The following is a 20,359-nucleotide window of genomic DNA, read 5'->3' on the forward strand; positions in this document are numbered from 1 at the left end:
CGCGGGAGCGCAGCCGCGGGCGTAGCGATGGCGGCGGCCGCTGCCGTGTGAGGGCGAGGGCGGCCCGGCCGCCGCCCCCGCTCTCCGCCCGCTCCCGATCCCTCTCCCAGTCCCTCTCCCTCTCTCTATCCCGGCCCCGGACCTGCAATATGAAGGCAGCGCCGGGCAGCGCCGAGGGTGAGTGCGGCGCGAGGGACGCGCGGGTTCCCGCCGGCCCTGTGAGGGAACCAGGGGGGCCCTGTGGATTCGAGGCTCCCGGGCTGGGCAGCCCCGGGCTGGGGCTGAGGTGTCGCCCCGGAAGGTGAAGTGGGAGAGGCTCACAAAGGTGATTTGAGGCCTGGGGTACATCTGTGATGAGGAGGGACCGCGGAGCCGGGCCTGGTTACTGTGGAGAAGAGAAGGCTGAGAGGGGATCCGGTCAGTCCGTACAAATGTGTCCGGGGGGTGTCAGAGGATGGTGGCAGGCTCCGTCCAATGCTGCTCAGCGACAGGACGAGGAACAATGGCCAGCAACTGAAACGCAACAAGTTCCACTTCGACATGAGGAAGAGCTTTGCAGGAGGGTGTCAGAGCCCTGGAACAGCTGCCCGGGGAGGGTGTGGAGTTTCCCTCTCCGGAGATATTCCACACCCACCTGAGCACATTCCAGGTGATCCTGCCTTGCCAGGGAGGTGGGCTGGGTGATCTGCAGAGGTCCCTTCCTACTCTCTCCTGGGATTCTGGAGAGCTCCCTGTTGGCTGGGGAGGGGGCTTGGACCATGTGAGTTCCAAGGTCCGTTCCCACCTCCAGCATCTTGTGTTGATGCAGCTGAGAGGTATGAAGTACCTGAAAGCAAAATTCCAGAATAGCTGGAGTTGGAAGGGACCTCTGCAGATCATCCAGTCTGACCCCTCTGCCAAGGCAGGGTCACCTGGAACAGGGGATACAGGTGGGTTTGGAATGTCTCCAGAGCAGGAGACTCCAAAACATCCAGCACACATTCATTTATTCCTTACCCTTGGATTTGGAGAATTTAGTGTGAGGTCTGTGGGCTGGGAGAGCATCAGTAAGGAACCCAAACCATGGAAGTTGGGCAGGTGGAAGTCACAGCATTCTGTGAGGTGACACTAAAATGTCATGTTTGCCTTGGACCCTCTGGGGCTGGGGACAGGGTTTATTCTGGAATGATGTCCACCAAGATTTTTTTGATATGGAAGTGTGGAAAACTCCGTCTCTTGGCAATAAAATATGGGATTTGAGTGTGTCCTGAAAGCCATGTCCTCTTTGTCACCTTCTGGTCACTCATCCACTGCTTCATCCCTTCCCAGCACACGGAGCTGTGTCCTAGCTCTGGAGCAGTACTGAGGGGACACCAGCCCTCAGCTTTGATCTAATTGTGGAGTCATGGAATGTGCTGAGCTGGAAGGGACGCACAGGACCATCAAAGTCCAGCTCCCATCCTGCATAGACACCCCAGCACTCCCAGCCTGTGCCTGAGAGCATTGTCCAAACACTCCTGGAATTCTGGGAACCCTGGGGCCGTGCCCATTCCCTGGGGAAACTATTCATTGCCTGAGCACCCTCTGGGGGAAGAACCTTTCCCAAAATCCAACCTAAACCTCCCAGGCACAGCACCAGCCACTCCCCACACCTGAGTCCTGCTGTCTGAGCACAGAATTTGTGACAACTGGCAACTGGAATGATTTGGTTGAGGTTTTTGATGATGGAAGGTGTGAGGACCTTTCAAAAGTTGGGAGAGAGAACAGAGGGGGAATCCAGGACACAAAACCCCACCTTACTGCTTTAACCCCATGTTTCCCACAGCCTCAGCTTCCTGCCCCAGGAAAACACCATCTTTAGACCCTGGGGATCCTGTCCTGACAGAACTGAACCTGCTGGGGCCACATCACTCAGGGATTGTGTAGAACAGGAGCTGGGCATTTTCCAGACAGGCATTCCATAGGATTTTCACGCTCCTTTAGTTTCAACAGCTTGGGATATTCCGTAACATTTGCCTCACCTTAGGTCTGGGGTTAAACCAGCAGTAAGTAAATTCTCTAAAGTCATCTTCAGCTTCAAGGTGGGAAGTATTGTATTCCTAAACTGATTTGTAAAACATCCAGTATTCTCTTTGCTGAATGTTCCTGTCTCACAGAGGTGGAGAAGCTGAACAAGATGAGCTCCCTTCTGGAAAGGCTCCACGCCAAGTACAGCCAGAACCGGCCCTGGACAGAAACCATGAAGTTGGTCCGTCAGGTCATGGTGAGGCTTGCTCTGAGCAGGACCTGCCTGGGGCTTCTCTGCTGATGGTTTTGTGTTGGATTCTTGGATCTCTTCAAGGTGTTTTTGTTGTGTCCAGGGCTTTACTCTCTCTTGAGGGGTGCAGGTGAGGGAGCGATGTCCAAGCCCTTCCCTGCCTGATGTGCCTTTCCCTCCCTTGATTACAGATTAATTGCCAGCTCAGTCCTAGGGGAAGTGTCAAACTTGTGTTTTCTGCTACTCACCCTTCCAGGATATTGTTTTTTGGAGCAGTTTGTTCAGTAACACTCAACACTCAGTGTTGGCTTAATAAAAATGGGTTTAAAATATTGGTCTGGATGGGGGAAGGAGGAGCAGGGGAGAGCTACAGCAAAGCCTCCTGCCCATACTCAGGTGTTAAAAGTTTGCCTGGCTCTTGATTTTTCTGTCCCCTCTTCTAAAACTCTCAGCTTAGACCTATAAAAAGTTGTTACATTCTGTTCTTGCTGCTGGACAAGTTGCTTAAAAGAAAATAACCCAATACCAGGCCTACCTTTGTAATCTGCTTGCAAACAGATACTGTTCACCTACAGAAATCAAGATGGTGTAATTTGGGGGTGAAATCTAATCTGCTTTTAATTATCGAAGCAATCCTCACTTGGCTGCTCAAAAGTTGCCTAATTCCCTCCTACTGAGGGCCAAGGAAAAATGACCTTTTTTTCTTCTGTCTGCCCAAGGAAAAGCGAGTGGTGCTGAACTCGGGGGGGCACCAGCACCTGGTGAGCTGCTTGGAGACACTGCAGAAGGCCCTCAAAGGTTGGTGTGCTCTCTACAGGCTCCTGCAGGGTGGAAAATCCTATGGAAATGCTCCATCAAAAACACACAGGGTGTTGCTGGTGCGTTTCAGTGTTCCTAATGCTCAGGGGTTCATCAGCACACTGAGCTCAGTGCCAGGAAGGACAGTCAGGACTGGCTGTGCTGCTTTTAGTGGGAAAATCCTCTCTTTGTCCCGAGAAGCTGTGGCTGCTCCATCCCTAGAAGTGTCCCAAGCCAGGTGGGACAGGGCTTGGAGCAACCTGGGATAGTGGAAGGTGTCCCTGCCCATAGCAGGGGTGGCACAGAATGAGCTTTAAGGTCCCTCCAAACCCAAACCATTCCATGATTCTGTGAGTGCTCCTACCTGGATTCCACTTGCAGAGGAAATTCCATTCTCTCCTTACAGTTTGGGAATGTTTGGGTTTCTCTGTGCTGACCCTTGTGTCTGTACTTGGTCACAGGTCCTGTGTAGTTGCACATGGGGCAGTGGGAGGGAGTAACCAGCTGAGATTTGGTTTATTCCTTTGGGAATGTTAGCTCATTCCCCTAAAATTTGTTTTTTGTTTCCTCCATGCAGTGTCATCTCTGCCTGCCATGACTGATCGCTTGGAGTCCATTGCCAGGCAGAGCGGGTGAGTCTCCTCTGACTCGTGGCAAAGACTTCTCCTGCTTCCCTGCACACACCAGAACCTTGTGGTGCTCGGGTTGTGGGGTTTTGTGTGCTCGGATTGTGGTGTTTTGTGTGCTCGGATTGTGGTGTTTTGTGTGCTCGGGTTGTGGGGTTTTGTGTGCTCGGGTTGTGGGGTTTTGTGTGCTTGGATTGTGGGGTTTTGTGTGCTCGGATTGGTGGGGTTTTGTGTGCTCGGATTGTGGGGTTTTGTGGGCTCGGGTGGTGGGGTTTTGTGTGCTCGGATTGTGGGGTTTTGTGTGCTCGGATTGTGGGGTTTTGTGTGCTTGGATTGGTGGGGTTTTGTGTGCTCGGATTGTGGGGTTTTGTGTGCTCGGATTGTGGGGTTTTGTGTGCTCGGATTGTGGGGTTTTGTGTGCTCGGGTTGTGGGGTTTTGTGTGCTCGGATTGTGGGGTTTTGTGTGCTCGGATTGTGGGGTTTTGTGTGCTCGGGTTGTGGGGTTTTGTGTGCTCGGATTGTGGGGTTTTGTGTGCTCGGGTTGTGGGGTTTTGTGTGCTCGGATTGTGGGGTTTTGTGTGCTCGGGTTGTGGGGTTTTGTGTGCTCGGGTTGTGGGGTTTTGTGTGCTTGGATTGGTGGGGTTTTGTGTGCTCGGATTGTGGTGTTTAGTGAGCTTGGATTTGTGTGCTTGGATTGTGGGGTTTTGTGGGCTCGGGTTGTGGGGTTTTGTGTGCTTGGATTGTGGGGTTTTGTGTGCTTGGACTGTGGTGTTTAGTGAGCTTGGATTTGTGTGCTTGGATTGGTGGGGTTTTGTGATCTTGGATTGGTGGAGTTTTGTGGGCTTGGATTGGGGATTGTGTGCTTGGACTGTAGGATTTGTGTAATGATGTAATAATTTTTTGTAATAATTAATTTGTGGGACTTTGTTGGACTGGGGAGTTTTGTGTGTTTGGATTGTGGGGTTTTGTGGGAGTTTTATGTGCTTGGATTGTGGGGTTTTGTGAGCTTTTTTGTGCTTGGATTGTGGGGTTTTGTGGGGCTTTTATGTGCTTGGATTGGGATTTTGTGGGGATTTTGTGTGCTTGGATTGTGGGGGTTTTATGTGCTTGGATTGTGGGATTTTGTGGGGGTTTTGTAGGATTTTGTGTGCTTGGATTGTGTGGATTTTGTGTGCTCGGATTGTGGGGTTTTATTTGGGTTTTGTGTGCTTGGATTGTGGGGTTGTGTGGGGGTTTTCTGTGCTTGGATTGTGGGGTTGTGTGGGGGTTTGCTGTGCTTGGATTGTGAGGTTTTGTGTTTTATGTGTTTGGATTGTGGGGTTTTGTGGGGGTTTTGGTGCTTGGATTGTGGGGTTTTGTGGGGGTTTTGGGTGCTTGGATTGTGGGGTTGCGTGGGGGTTTTCTGTGCTTGGATTGTGGGGTTTTGTGGGGGTTTTCTGTGCATCTCATAGTGATTTTTGTTCTGTTTTCTCTGCAGCCTGGGATCCCACCTGAGTGCGAACGGCACCGAGTGTTACATCACCTCAGACATGTTCTATGTGGAGGTGCAGCTGGACCCTACAGGGCTGCTCTGTGATGTCAAGGTGGCTCACCATGGAGAAAACCCCGTGGTGTGTATTCCTGGGAAAGAGGAACCCTTGTGCTTTTGGGATTCCTGTTTATCTCCCTTTACTTTGAGCAGAGGAAATTGGTTTTATTTAACGTACCCTTAGACCCAGAGTTACACCCTTGCTGCACCTTCTAGTGGGAAGTAAAATCCTCCATGGAGTAGTTTGCTCCTGTGGGATTTTCTAATCAATGCACACTATGGATTCACAACCTGCAAAATTATTTGAGGAAGTTACCTCAGTGTTTCTGAGAATTTTATGGAAGTCATTGCTGTGTTTTCAAAGATAGGAAAGAGAAATTATTCTTACAAAGCTCAGATCTGGGAATGGAAAGCTCTAAAAATTGGAATGCTGGGAGAAAATGGTTTTACTGCCCTTGTGCATGTGGAGGAGAGTTTGAGTTTGGTGTTTGATTGGGCTCTCCTCAGAACAGCCCATCTTTAATATCCCTGTGTAAGTTCATAGATTTCGCTGTTTGAGAAGTTTATTTCAAATTACTAATTTAAGAGGAAATGTTATTACCTTGACTTGTCCCAGCAGGGCTTGAGGAGCAGAAGTAGAAGCACAGCAAGGCGTGGTTGTGAGCATGGTGTGGCTTCCCAGGAAAAGCTGATGCTTGGGAATTTCCCTGTCCTGACATTTCCCAGCGGCAGAGCTGCACAAAGCCTGGAGTGGCTGCATTCCACACTGACATCCTTGTGTGTTCTTTCCTTTTCAGAGCTGTCCAGAGCTGGTGCAACATCTGAGGTGAGTGACAGGGGTGGGTTGTTGTGTTTTCTCACAGGTTTCTCGTTGCTGTAATGATCTGATTCTATTTGATGTCTGGAAACATAAAATTCTTCACAACTGTTCCTTCTCCACAAAGAGTCTTCACTTCTCCAGGGGATTTTCTGGCTTTGGTTCAGATCTTGTGATTCTGGCTGCTGTGCAAGGTATCTTCAAAGCCTACAGCACATTAAAGCTGAATCATTTAAAGAACACATTTTCATGTAGCAAAAGCCTTTTTTTAAAAGTGGCTCAGCATATTTATTAATATCACTTTTTAAAATGAAACCTATCTGTTAGTAATTTGAATACTTGGTAACTTTTCTTCCTTTTTTTGCTTTCAGAGAGAAAAATTTTGATGAGTTTTCAAAGCATCTGAAGGGACTTGTGAATCTGTATAAACTGCCAGGGGACAAGTAAGTCCAGGATATATTTATATCCACACATGTGAAATGAAACAAGTCCAGAATACATTTAATTATACCCACATATATAAAATGAATTTAAAAAGCCCTCCAAGCTTGTAGGTTTGCACTGCACAGTTCCTTTCAAGTTTTCCTATGTTGTTTTATTGTTTTGTTATTTTGTTTTTTTTTTTTTTCCTTAAGCAAACTTAAAACTAAAATGTACTTGGCTCTGCAGTCCTTGGAGTTGGATCTCCAAAAGATGGCTGGGATGTACTGGTAAGTTTTGTAAATATTTATAAATGCTTAGAGCTCTGAGAAATCCCTTTTTAACTGCAGGATTTGGTTGGAAGGGAGTTTAAAGGTTTAAAATGAAAGGTTTGTAACTAAGTGGATTCAGTGGTTATGTATTTTAAATTGAGAAAGCTTTGGCCATGTTTCACTGCTGTAGATTCTGTGATAAACCAGCCATGCTGTAGAGGGTAAAGCAGCTTTTATTTTGCCTGTACAGTGTGAAGTTTAGGATCAATCCCTCTTTGGGTCCCAGAAATGTGAATTTTGAGTTGAAATCAGTCTCAGCACATGAATTTTGGCTTTAGATGTGGCTGTGGCTTGTTTCAGACTGTGATTTCCTCTCTTGCAGGCAAGCCACCAATGCAAACCCCCTGGACAAGATCCTCCATGGCAGTGTTGGCTATCTCACCCCCAGGAGTGGAGGTACCTGTGATTCACTCTTAAAAATAAAAAAGGAATTAACAAAAATTTATTTGTTCCTGTCCCCCAGTATGGGTGATAGTTTCACATTAACTGATGGAAAATAATAAAGTGAAAGAGGGACGAAGTCTTTGGGTGTTTGTGTGGCTATGTGGGGATGATCAGGCTGACTTCTCAGGATGCCTCATCAGGAATTTCTCTCCCCCAGGTCTGCTGATGAACCTCAAATATTATGTCTCCCCCTATGATTTATTTGAGGATGGCACTGGAGCCCCCATGGTTTTGCATGAGAACAATGGTAGGTCACCTGTGGAACTGCTGGGGGCTGCTGCTGCTGCTTGAAGGAGGGAAGAAAGCAGAATTCCAGCCCAGCTCCCCTCTGCTGTCACCCTGCCCAGCAGGACAGTCACAGGCTGTCCCATGGGTTTAATGAGCCCAGGTGTAAACACTGGCCCCAGGTGACCACTGGGGCTGTGCTGGAGTTGGAGCTGGGCTCCTGTGGGGTCATGTTTGCAGGCAGAGCCTTTTGGCTTGCAGTGAATCTCATTTTAACATGGGATTTGCTTTGTTATCTGAATAAAAAACATAGAATCCCAAAATGGTTTGGGTTTGGAGGGATCTTAAAGCTCATCCAGTTCCAATCCCCTGCCATGGGCAGGGATAGCTTCCACTCTTCCAGGTTCCTCACAGCCCCATTCAGCCCATCATACTTGGAAGATTGTTTTGATGCATGGACATCTAGCTCTTGTTACAATGCCAAAACCAAGCTCCAGTTGTCAGGAAAAAAAAAAAGGGGGGGGGGGGGGAATTATCCAAAATCATTATTTGTTTTGCTTTGCAAAGAGCAAGTTACGAACTCACAAATGAGTTTGGAAAATATTTTGAGAATGATGCAATTGGTCCACCTGGCCAGAGGGAAATGGAGCTTTGGGTAGAACAGTCAGTTTGGCTGTTGTCCATTCGGTCCTGGAGGTCAACAGTGAGCTCTTGTGGGGCAAGACAGAGTGATATTTTATGGAATCACAGCATGTTTTGTGTTGGAAGAGACCCTAAGGCTCATCCAGTTCCATGGGCAGGGACACCTTCCACTATCCCAGGTTGCTCCAAGCCCCATCCAACCTGCCCTTGGACACTTCCAGGGATGGAGAGTATATTTAATTCATATTTAGTCCACAAAACTTGCCATTGGTGGGGATTTTTTTCCATCAGCTCATGTCCTTGTTGGGTTCTTCTCCTGCTTCCCCCTGCAGTTCCTCGCTCGCTGGGTATGAACGTGTCGGTGACAGTTGAGGGAACCATGGCAATGCACAAACTTCCAATTGCTCCACTGATCATGGGCTCCCATCCTGTGGACAGCAAAGGGTAAGGGCAGGACATGAGGTCAGCACTCGGCTGGAGGATTGACACAGCATTATTTGAATTCCACATGTGCTGCCTTTAGGCCAAGAAACGCCTGTTTCAGGTGTTTCTGAGGGGTGCCTTCTTTTTTAAGGTGTAACAACATGTATTTGAGCAAACATAAATGTTATGTCAGGTGACAGCAGAAGCCTTGCAGCTCACAAGACCTTCTGTCCCCCCAATCTTCCAGAACTCCATCCTTCTCCTCCATCACCAGTGCCAACAGCGTGGACTTGCCAGCTTGTTTCTTCCTGAAATTCCCACGTCCCATTCCAGTGTCTCGAGCTTTCATCCAGAAGCTGCAGAGCTGCACAGGTGGGTAGCAGATCTGTCAGACACTTCTCTGGGGTTTTATTAATGTTCCCTCATTTCTATCACTAAATTCTGCTGATTTTTAACATGTGCTAGGGGAGTTACTCAGGGTTTTCAGTAAGACTTGCATCCCTGGGTCCCAGCTGCCATCATTCCATGCTGTCTTGTCCCCTCAGGTATCCCACTGTTTGACACAGCACCCATGTTTGTGCCCCTGTATGAGCTGATCACGCAGTTTGAGTTGTCCAAGGAGGCTGATCCCCTGCCCCTGAACCACAACATGCGCTTCTACGCCGTAAGTGTGAGCTCCTGCCAGCCTGGGACACCTCCACAGCAGCATTTCAGAGGTTTTCAGCTGTCTTCCAAGTGGGATAAACAAAATGGCTTCTGTATTTATTCACTGATAAGGCTTGTCCTTCAAGCATTAGGATTCAGGTACAGGACCCTGATATAGGTTGCCCCAGAGAAGCTGTGGCTGCCCCATTCCTGGCAGTGTCCAGTCCCAGGCTTGGAGCAATCTGGGATAGTGGGAAGTGTACCAGTCTGTGGCATTGGGTGAGATTTAAGGTCCTCCCAACCCAAATCATTCCATGATTTTGTGATGATCATGGTACTTAGGAAAATTAGGTATTGAAAGATGCTTTGCTGTTGTGCAGCTGCAGGGAGGAGAGCAGAAGGGCTGAGCCTTCCTAGGATATGTCCCTTCCTTTTGACCAATGATGTGTGGCTGAATGAACTGCAGCATTTTGGGAGAAATCCTTAAATTTGTGAAGGAGTGAGAGGATTCTTTCCCCAGAAGGGATGCCATGCAGCGTGAATCTATTGTGAATACAGTGAATGCTGTTGGGCAGTACCTCCAAGGAATTAAAATCATATTTTCCTTGTTCACAGTGGAAGGAAAACATCCTCAGTGTTTGTCCCTATCAGTCAGAAAGGTGATGTGGTGTCAGTGACATCTGGGCACTGCTGGCTGTCCCCTTCTAAAGCAGGGATTGTTTGTCAGGCTCTTCCAGGACAGCAGCACTGTTACTTCCTGAACAAAGATGCTCCTCTCCCGGATGGACGAAGCCTGCAGGGAACTCTGATCAGTAAAATTGCTTTCCAGCACCCTGGCAGGGTGCCCCTCATCCTCAACTTGATCCGGCACCAGGTGGCCTACAACACCCTCATTGGCAGCTGTGTCAAGAGGACAGTCCTGAAGGAAGGTAGGTGCCACCTCCAGAGAAATATGAAGTGGGAATTACGAACTCTGGGCAGTTTTCCTTATAAAAAAACAAGGCCTCTGCTGCTTCCCTTATTTTTTTCCTGTCTGTGTGGGGGTTTTGAGGCTCTGGTTCATCTCCACTCTTCCCTCAGTGAAGGGTCCCTGTGTTTTTCAGATTCTCCTGGGATCCTGCAGTTTGAAGTTTGTCCTCTCTCTGACTCCTGTTTCAGTGTATCCTTCCAGCACCCTGTGAACGACTCCCTGGTGTGTGGTAAGTGGGCTCAGGGGCAGCAGGAGCAGCGTTTTTGAGAAGGCTGGCAGGGTTTCCTTGCCCTGTGTGCAGGATTTTGATCTCTCCCTGTTCTCTTGCAGTGGTGATGGATGTGCAGGACTCCAGCCATGTGAACTGTAAGCTGTACAAAGGACTGTCTGATGCCCTCATCTGTACAGATGATTTCATTGCCAAAGTTGTTCAAAGGTAAGCTGGGATTTTATCCACCTTGCACTCCCAGTCACACAGATGAGTTGTGCTCCATCTTGTGTTTATCCAGCAGTTCTGGAGCTGCTCTGTGCTTGTTTGGAAGAGAGAAGAACTCAGAGCCATGCTGAAAATTGAATGCCAGACACTGAACTATGGCTACTTATTTTTGAGTTTGTTATTTACACAGGGCTTTTATCTGGGTTCCCTCACCTCAGTCACATTCAGAACAGAGCAGGACATTCACAGGGCACAACATTCCTGTCACCTTCCGAGTGGGAACCACTGTTTTTGCTTTCAGCATGTTATGGACTTGTTATCCCTGAGGAGAATGTGGTATTATCACCAATCTTGGAGCTCAAAAAGCTGCCCCTGCCCACGGTGCAGGGATGAAACTCAATGGGCTTTAGGCTCTTCCAACTCCAGCCATCCTGGCATTTTTATAAGGTTGCAGGAAATCAACCAAGCTTAGATAAAGGTTTACCAAGCTTTGGTAAAGGTGTTTCTCCCAGAATTAGAGTAACAACCCAGATTCCTTCATGAAGACAGGACGAGGGGGAATGGCTTTAAACTGCAACAGTAGTTTTAGATGGGATATTGGGAAGAAATCCCTCCCTGGGAGGGTGGGGAGGCCCTGGCACAGATTTCCAGAGCAGCTGTGGCTGCCCCTGGATCCCTGGCAGTGCCCAAGGCCAGGCTGGACAGGGCTTGGAGCAGTCTGGGACGGTGGGAGGTGTCCCTGCCATGGCAGAGAGTGGGACTGGATGGACTTTAAAGCCCCTTCCAAACCAGCCCATTCCATGATTCTGTGACTGAATCCTGTGCTTTTTAACAACCAGATCATGATCTGTCAGCAATCAGTTATTAGAAATAACTGATTAATTCTCTCTTTGTAATTGCAAGTGCAGGTGTCTCATGGATGGATAGGGGTGTTGGGATAAGTGTGAATCTAAGCAGAGCAGCAGGATGTAAAACCTGGACCTGCTGCTCTGCTGTGCAAACCCCTGAGCACTCATTTTATACCTGCTGGAGGTGTAAAACCTCCCCAGTGACCTTTTCTGAGGGCAGCCAGCCCCACCCTGACCCTGTGCTGTGTCTTGCAGGTGCATGTCCATCCCTGTCACCATGAGAGCCATCCGTAGGAAAGCAGAAACCATCCAAGCTGACACACCAGCCCTGTCCCTCATTGCAGAGACAGTTGAAGACATGGTGAAGAAAAATCTGCCTCCAGCCAGCAGCCCAGGGTATGGCATGACCACAGGCAGCAACCCAATGAGTGGGACCACCACCCCAACCAACACTTTTCCTGGGGGGCCCATCACTACTTTGTTTAACATGAGCATAAGCATGAAAGAGAGGCATGACTCGGTGGGCCATGGGGAGGACTTCAGCAAAGTGTCTCAGAACCCTATTCTCACTAGTTTGTTGCAGATCACAGGGAATGTGGGGTCTACCATTGGCTCAAGTCCAACCCCACCCCACCACACACCACCACCAGTATCCTCACCAGCCAGCAACACCAAGAACCACCCCATGCTCATGAACCTTCTTAAGGAGAATCCCCCTCAGGATTTCTCCACTCTATATGGGAGCAGCCCTCTGGAAAGGCAGAACTCTTCCTCTGGCTCCCCCAGAATGGAAATGGGCCCTGGGGGGAATAAACAAAAGAAAAAAAAATCCCGCATGCCAGCCGACAAGCCCAAGCACCAGACTGAGGATGATTTCCAGAGGGAGCTCTTTTCTATGGATGTTGACTCCCAGAACCCCATTTTTGATGTCAACATGACTGCAGACACCCTGGACACCCCTCATATTACTCCAGCACCCAGCCAGTGCAGCACTCCTCCCACCACGTACCCCCAGGCGCTGCCCCACGCGCAGCCCAGTATCCAGAGGATGGTTCGCCTGTCCAGCTCGGACAGCATCGGGGCCGATGTCACCGACATCCTCTCCGATATAGCAGAGGAGGCTTCCAAGCTGCCCACCAGTACTGAGGACTGCCCACCCATTGGGACTCCAGTCAGAGACTCTTCTAGTTCAGGACATTCACAAAGTGCCCTCTTTGACCCCGATGTTTTTCAGACCAACAGTAGTGAGAACCCCTACACAGACCCCGCAGATCTGATTGCGGATGCTGCTGTGAGCCCCAACAGCGACTCCTCCAACCACTTTTTTCCAGATGGAGTAGATTTCAACCCTGATTTGCTGAACAGTCAGAGCCAGAGTGGTTTTGGGGAGGAATACTTTGATGAGAGCAGTCAGAGCGGTGACACTGATGATTTCAAGGGCTATGCCCCCCAGGCTCTAACTAATTTGGGGGTGCAAGTCTTGGGGGCTGACGGAGGGGAAAATAAATTTAAGGGGAGCACTCCGTCCGATACGGTGGATTTTAGTATTATTGCAGCTGCCAGCAAAGCACTGGGGTCCTCTGACATCATGGAGCACCACAGTGGAGGCCAGAGCCCTTTGCTGAACACGGGGGATTTAGGAAAAGAGAAGTCTCAGAAACGGGTAAAGGAAGGCAATGGGTCTGGAAGTGCCATGGCAGGTGCTGGGATAGATGGGAAGCCAGGGAAGCGCAGCCGGACGCCATCCAGTGATGGCAAAAGCAAAGAGAAACTTCCAAAGAGGAAGAAGCAGGAGACAGATGGGAAATCTCCATCCCACAGTTCATCCAACAGGCCCTTCACGCCACCAGCAAGTACAGGTGGGTCCAAATCTCCGGGGAGTTCGGGCAGATCCCAGACTCCTCCTGGGGTCGCTACTCCTCCTATTCCAAAAATAACCATTCAGATCCCGAAAGGAACAGTGACTGTTGGCAAACCATCTTCACATGGCCAGTACACGAGTAGTGGTTCTGTCACCTCCTCCAGCAGCAAAAGCCATCATAGCCATTCTTCCTCCTCCTCCTCTTCTTCCTCCTCTTCAACCTCAGGCAAAATTAAAAGCAAATCAGAAGGGTCTTCTGGCTCAAAGATGAGCAGCAGCCTCTACTCCAGCCAAGGCAGCTCCGGTTCGGGTCAGTCCAAGGGCTCAGCCCAGTCAGTGGGAAAGCCAGGATCCTCCCCCATCACCAAACACGGCCTCAGCACCGCCTCTGGCAGCACCAAGATGAAACCTCAAGGAAAGCCATCATCCCTCATGAACCCTTCCATGAGCAAACCAAACATCTCCCCATCCCACTCGAGACCCTCGGGGTGTTCTGAGAAACTTGCCTCTCCCATGAAACCTGTCCCAGGTACTCCCCCGTCATCTAAAGCAAAGTCACCCATCAGTTCAGGTTCTGGTGGGTCCCACATGTCTGGGACTGGATCAAGCTCAAGCATGAAATCGTCTTCAGGAATGGGATCCTCTGGGTCTATGTCACAGAAACCGCCTCCCTCGTCCAGTTCCTCCACGGCCTCTTCCTCTTCCTTTTCATCCAGTGGGTCTTCCATGTCTTCATCCCAGAACCAGCATGGAAGCTCCAAAGGCAAGTCCCCAAGTAGAAACAAGAAGCCATCACTGACTGCAGTCATTGACAAGCTGAAGCACGGGGTGGTCACGAGCGGGCCTGGCGGAGATGACCCCATGGATGGACAGATGGGGCCGAGTTCCAATTCCTCAAGCCATACAATGTCCTCCAAACACAACATGTCTGGAGGGGAGTTCCAGGGAAAGCGGGAGAAGAGCGACAAGGAGAAATCGAAGGTCTCTGTTTCTGGAGGATCTGTTGACTCTTCCAAGAAGAACTCGGATTCCAAAAACGTTGGAAGCACTGGAGTGGCCAAAATTATCATCAGCAAACACGATGGTGGTTCCCCCAGCATTAAAGCCAAAGTAACTCTACAGAAACCTGGGGAAGGGGGTGGGGACGGCCTGAGGCCTCAGATGGCTTCTTCCAAAAGCTACGGATCCCCCCTGATCAGCGGCTCCACCCCCAAACACGAGCGCTGCTCCCCCAGCCACAGCAAATCCCCGGCCTACACCCCCCAGAACATCGACAGCGAGAGCGAGTCGGGCTCTTCCATCGCTGAGAAATCTTACCAGAACAGCCCCAGCTCCGACGACGGCATCCGGCCCCTGCCCGAGTACAGCGCCGAGAAACACAAGAAGCACAAAAAGGAGAAGAAAAAAGTGAAAGACAAAGACCGGGACAGAGAGCGGGAGCGGGATAAGGACAGGGACAAGAAGAAATCCCATGGCATGAAGCCTGAGAGCTGGTCCAAGTCGCCCATCTCGGCAGATCAGTCTCTGTCCATGGCGAGCAACGCGATCCTCTCGGCCGAGCGGCCGTCCCGGGCCAGCCCCGAGTTCCTGATCGGGGAGGAAGATGATGATCTCATGGATGTCGCTCTGATTGGCAATTAATTCTCCCAGATGAGCTGTCTGCATGTCCTGGAGGGAAGGAAGGAAGGAGGGAAGGATTTATCCCAAACCTGTCACGTGGATCTCCATGGGGTGTGTTTTGGGGGGGGGAAATATTTCCAAGGTATTTCAGAGACTTTCAGACCACCAAGGTCTGTGCAGAAGGATGTGAGTGCTGGCAGCCAGGTCCCTGCCTGTGGCCTTCACCCTGCGGGCACTTCCATTCTTCCTGAATTTATGAGTATTATCATCCCTGTCCGAGTTAACGGGGATGAAGCCAAGTGTGGGAATGTGGGAGAGGCTCCCAAATGGGGCAAACAGACATAGGCTGGTCTGGGACATCCCAGTCCCTCTGCCCTCTTCCCATTCAGGGCAAGTTCCTTTTGGATGTAGGAAGTTTTAAAGTAATTATTTTAGGAAATGATTTAGAGATGGGTTTTAATCCTTTGGAAGAAGGAAAACCACAAGGTTTTTAATTTATTTTATTCCCACGGCATTCCTTCATTCAATGGCATGAGTTGGGCACTGTGTCCTCATGAAAATCAGGATTTTATTCCAGGTCACAGCTCTGAGGGATTGCTGCTGCCTTGGGTTTGCCTTCCCATTTGTTTTAGCTATTTATTCACCTCCATGTGAAAACACCTCGTGCTCCTTGTTTTTCCCCCAGTGGGAATTTGGGTAGATCCCGTGGGTTTGGGCAGCTCTGCAACTTTGGTGACATTCCAGCACGGTGAAATTCCAGCAAATCTCAATGGAAAAGGGACTCCTGTCTGCACCAACGAGCTTCCCCGGAATCTCCTCGTGCTGCCAAGCTGGGAATTGTGGTCACAGACAGGGGCATTGCCCTGGGAAAGACTTTCCAGCTAAGAGAGCAGTGTCCTGCTTGGAAAACAGTCCTGGAGTGGCTCAGCTGGGATCAGAGTTGTAGGAGAAATGTTGATTTCCTTAAAAGATGGATTTTCCCCTTTTGGCTGGAATTAGGAGCATGACTCAGGCATCCTCTCCGGGCTGATCTTCTGGTCCCTGAAAGGAAAAGAGACTCAGGAGAGTGTTTTATTTTTAAAAGCAGTTTCATCTGATTCACTGAAGAGGAATGTGGGAAATCAGGAGTTCTGCAAACACATCTCCTTTGGAATTATGTACTGAGCAGGATCCTGCTGCCACTGAATTTTGCTGTCGGTGCTGGAGGCCAGGATTTCCCTCTGGGAATGAGGTTCTGCTTCACCTGTGGGAATGCAGCGTGGAAAGATGTCAAGGATTTGAGTTTCTTTTCAACCACTGAAATTTCCCATCCTGGCCTGATCACAGGGATACCCCAGGAAAGCTGTTTGGTTTCCAGCTTTTCGGAAGGTCCTTTCAGTAGGTTGGCAACTATCCTGTTAATTGTAGGGATTTTTTTACTCCTTCCTCCTGCCTCCAGTTCAATTCCAGGGCTCCTACAGAGCATGGGAGCCTGAATTTCTCCCAAGCTTCCCCCATCTCTGGAGAACTTTCCCTTCTTGTATTTTCCAGTATTTATCCCTTGTTCCTGGTGTCCTGCACACCTCAACCTCCCCCTCAGCAGAGCTTGAAACGATAGGAAAATGGGAACTAAATCCAAACGTGGAGCAAACGCTGGTACCTGATGCAGTGTTGGAATCATGAGCCTGTGGGGTGCTGCAAAGAGGATGTCAGGAATAAAATCCCAGAGGAATTCAGCTGGAGACCCTGCTCCAGTGGCTCTGTTGGGAATGGTGCCAGCTCAGCCTCTGGAGGGCTGTCTGCCCCCATCTCCTGTTTTTATTTAATCTGCTTCTTTTACAAAAGCCCTTCAATCCCCTCCGAGTTGTGCGAGGGCACAGCCAGCCTTCCAAAAGAAGCACTTTCAAGTGGAATCCAGGCTGGGAATCCCCCAGGACGGCTCCCTGGACTTGTCCTTAGCCAGAGCCGCGTTTTCCTGCTGTGCAGCACACTAAAAGATGGAAGGGAGTCCTGTTCAGCAGCAAAATTGACACAAAAACCAGTTTTAAAGGAGCGAGCTGCACTCGGTTCCTCTCCCCTCACCCAGACCAAAGCTCAGTATCCAAAATTCCCCCTGTGGAAGGTGGGAACAGAGGGAACAAAGTCTCCTTCAGCTACTGTGGGAGGCACGAGTCCCAAATTTAAAGCTTTTCACCCCATTTTGGTGCCCTGTCCCCTTCCAATGACGTCAGTCCTGGGAGAGCTGAGGTGCGTGACCACGCAGAGGCTTTGGGGTGTCAGTGCTTGGGCTCTGAGAAATGGTTTATTTTTGGAATATTTTTGCTTATTCTCAATTATTTTACATCTTTCAGTATTCAGAAAGATAAAGTGAAAATTAAATATAAGCCAAACCTTTTAATCTCAGGTGGTGAAGTGAACACGGAGATTAAAAGAAACTGGTTCTTTTCCTCGATTATCATGATGTACATAAGTCCCTGGCTGGAAAATCGCTGGAATTGTAAATATCCCGGCTCCCGCGGCAGTTTTTTTGGGCGGAAAGTGGAATTTCGACTTTTTTTGGAAATACTGCAGAGAACATGTTTATTTACATGCAAATAAACCCCTTTGGTACAACGCGGTCTCGGCTCTGCGCTGGGGGGGGAGGGGCAGAAGTGCATCCCTGCCACGCTTGATTTTCCCGCGAGAATGACGTCATAGTAACGTCACATCTGAGCTGGGCGCCGATTGGCTGAACTCGCTGCTCCCAGGAGAGGCGGGGGACGCCCCCCCCCCATCGCCCCTCCCGGGACCCCCGATCCCCGCAGCCCCCCCCGGACACCGGGGGGAGGATCCTGCGGCCCCCGCGGGGCGGGGGTCCCGCACCCCCGGGAACGGGGGCAGCGCCCCTGGCTCCGCACCGCGGGAGGGGGCGGGACGACCCCCGCACGGACGCGATGGGGGCGGCGGCCTGCGGGGTAGGTGGGGGGGGAAGCCTCGGTCGTGTGTCCCCCCACCCTTTCTCCCGGTCCCTCTCTCTCCCCGGGACAACCCCACATCCCCAGGAAAACCCCGGTCCCGCACCCCCCTCCTCGCGGTTTCCTCCCCCCCCCCCCCCCGGGGCAGTCCCGCTCCCGGATCCTCTCCCCTTACCCCATCCCCCCCACTCCTCTCCGCAGCCCCGCTCCCATCCCCCTTTCTCTCCGCACACCCCTTTTCTCCCCCGTTACCCTCCCGGTTCCCCCCTCCTCTCTCCTTGCAGCACCCCACACCCCTCATTCCCCATCCCGCTGTGCCCCCTCTCCCCTTTCCCGTTCCCCCCCCCGCTCCCTCCGGCGCTCCCCCCCCCCCCCTCCCCGCGGCGCGCGGCGGCCGCGCCGTCCAATGAGCGTTCGCGTTGCTGGCAGGTGCGGAGTGTTTTTGTTTTGGGTCGAAGTTGAGGCCGGAGCGGACGCGGCGGCGGCGCCGGGCGGAGGCCGCGCTCCGGCACCCCCGCACCTCCGGGCCCCGCGCCCCCCGCCGTCCCCGCGCCGGCCCCGCCATGCGCAGGGAGATGAACGGGGTCACTAAAAGCCGCTTTGAGGTGAGGCCCCGGCTGGTCCCGCGGAGGGAGGCCCGGCCTGGCCCGGCTGAGGAGGCGCGGGGGGAGGGGGGGGCCGGGCCGCGGTTTAGTGTGTGTGAGACCCCCCCCCTCCCGTCCGCCGTGAGGGCTCTGGGAGCTGTCCCCGCTCCTGGCTCGGACGGCGCGGCCCTGGGGCAAAGCCCGGGGGAGGAAACGGGGGGGGGGGGTCTGTTTGAATGGGGCTGCGATGAGGGGTCGAGATCGTGGGTGGCTGAGGGTGGCCCGGGAGGGCTCGGGGTTGTGACCCCCCGGGTTTGGGGGGTGGTTGGTGTGAAACTTCTCCCCGTCACCCCCCGTTTTCAGGGGGGGATGTTCTGTCGACCGATGTAAACTCCCGTGGGGGGGGGGGATCTGTGAATGGGGCTGGGGGTTGGGGGTGACTCTGGGGACGCCGAGAGGCTCAGGACTGTGACCCCAGGATTTGGGAGGGCTGGTGTGAAGCTTCTCCCCGCCCCATTTTCGGGGGTCCCGTGGAGGGGCTCAGTGTGAATGAGGCTGGGGAAGGTCTGCCGGGGATATCTGTGGTGGGGGGCTCAGGCCTTGACTCCTGGTTTTGGGGGTTGTTGGTGTGAAACTTCTTTCCCCTCCATCCGTTTTGGGTGGGGGGGGAGGGGGGTTCCCCCATCTGATTTAAACTCGAAGGGAGGCCCTGCTATAAATGAAGCTGGGGAGGATCTGTGGGTGCAGACAGCGGCTCTGAATTCGGTGTATACCGATATGAAACCTCTCCCTCGCCCCATTTTGGGGGTTCCCTCGTCTGTTTTAAATTCCGGAGGGGACTTTGGGGGGGGTCGGGGGGGCCAGAACTGCTGCCAACGTGTTGCTGCGGGTGTGAGCGCTCGCAGAGAAGTTGATGCTGGAGCAGGAGATGTTATGGAATTGCGCTTGGAAAACACCACAGCCTTTGGGGAGCGGGGCTAGGGGGGGCGCTGAGGGCGGGGAAAAGTGCCCCCAGCGCCGCTTTTTTTATTTCTTTGGGGGAAGTAGCCCGGGGAAAAAATTTTTGTTTCCAGGGAGGTGGGGGATGGAGAGGACGGAAGGAGAGGAGGGTAAACAATGAGATCTATTCAAAGGACAAAATGGCACAAAGCAGAGTGTGGAGCCAGGGCGATTCCAGCCGCATTGTTGTCCCAGCTGTCTTCCCGGGGGAGGAGGAGGAGGGGATAGGGAGGAAGGGCAGCGGCGGGATTTACTTCCCATCGCTGCGAGAGGTTGTGGAGGATGGAAATCCCTGCCTGCTCCTTCTCCGGACCGCCCGGCCCGTGTGGGGGACAGAAAAGAGCCTGCAATGGTAAAGACGTGGCTGCTCCTCCTTGGTGGAGAGGGGTGGGATGGCGATCCAGGGAAAATGCTGTTAATGGTAAACTGTGGTTCCACAGAGCTCCGTGTGGAATTCCTCAGCCCTGGAGTTGAGAAAGGGGCAGGAAATGCTGGTGGTCTCATAGTGCACGTGGGATTGTTTTCTTCCTGCATCCATCAGATCCGTGTGAGATCTGCAGCAGAGTCAGTCTGGGGTCAGCTCAGGTTTTTTGAATGTTGTAATATTTGTGTTTCTGTAGCATCCAGTGCTAAAAACACTCTGGGAACTCTGGGGAGGAGCCTGCAAGTGAACCCTGCATTATCCAGGGTTATTGTATTCACTGTTCTGGTCTCTTCTTCCCTGCACAGATTTTTTTTTTTTTTTATTTTGCACTGCTGCAGATTGGCTGGTTACAGAGCATAGAGTAAAAGCAGGTTGGTGACAGATTTTGGGGTGAAATGTCTCGTGGGGCATCGACATCCTTTTCTTCCTCAGCCTTCCTCTTGCTGTGCTGGAGTTCATTCCAATTTTGGGAGGGTTTTCATCAGGGTTGCACCAGGACATAATGAACTCAATTCATGGGGGAAAAAGAGTGGGGAAGAGCTTTGTTT

At 51.4% G+C, this 20,359-nt stretch overlaps 2 protein-coding genes across 2 annotated transcripts in view; both read left to right on the forward strand.

Annotated features, from left to right (window-relative positions):
• The first annotated feature begins 69 nt into the window (after positions 1-69).
• MED1 (mediator complex subunit 1) lies at positions 70-17,595 on the forward strand. The gene is made up of 17 exons (XM_062508253.1): positions 70-177; positions 2,136-2,242; positions 2,956-3,034; positions 3,612-3,666; positions 5,138-5,270; positions 5,986-6,014; positions 6,377-6,448; positions 6,641-6,715; positions 7,080-7,153; positions 7,359-7,448; positions 8,401-8,512; positions 8,739-8,863; positions 9,037-9,155; positions 9,864-10,065; positions 10,240-10,335; positions 10,437-10,542; positions 11,646-17,595. Exons 1-17 carry the CDS (start codon positions 150-152, stop codon positions 14,890-14,892), a joined length of 4,749 nt encoding a protein of 1,582 aa, XP_062364237.1. The 5' UTR covers positions 70-149; the 3' UTR covers positions 14,893-17,595.
• Positions 17,596-19,527: 1,932 nt separating this feature from the next.
• Positions 19,528-20,359, forward strand: part of FBXL20 (F-box and leucine rich repeat protein 20) — a 36,132-nt gene continuing 35,300 nt past the window's right edge. The window contains 2 exon segments of the mRNA XM_062508292.1: positions 19,528-19,609; positions 19,612-19,739. Coding sequence (XP_062364276.1) covers positions 19,528-19,609; positions 19,612-19,739 — 210 coding nt within the window.

Source organism: Cinclus cinclus, chromosome 24 (assembly GCF_963662255.1).
Source record: "Cinclus cinclus chromosome 24, bCinCin1.1, whole genome shotgun sequence".
In the NCBI taxonomy this organism is placed as follows: Eukaryota; Metazoa; Chordata; class Aves; order Passeriformes; family Cinclidae; genus Cinclus; species Cinclus cinclus.

What these genes read in the sequence shown, in the direction of transcription:
- MED1 (XM_062508253.1), top strand. Translation starts at nt 150, where the DNA reads ATGAAGGCAGCGCCGGGCAGCGCCGAGG. An exon ending in AAGATGGCTGGGATGTACTG is followed by an intron (nt 6,716 to 7,079) that starts GTAAGTTTTGTA and finishes CCTCTCTTGCAG; the next exon opens with GCAAGCCACCAATGCAAACC. An exon ending in GAACGACTCCCTGGTGTGTG is followed by an intron (nt 10,336 to 10,436) that starts GTAAGTGGGCTC and finishes GTTCTCTTGCAG; the next exon opens with TGGTGATGGATGTGCAGGAC.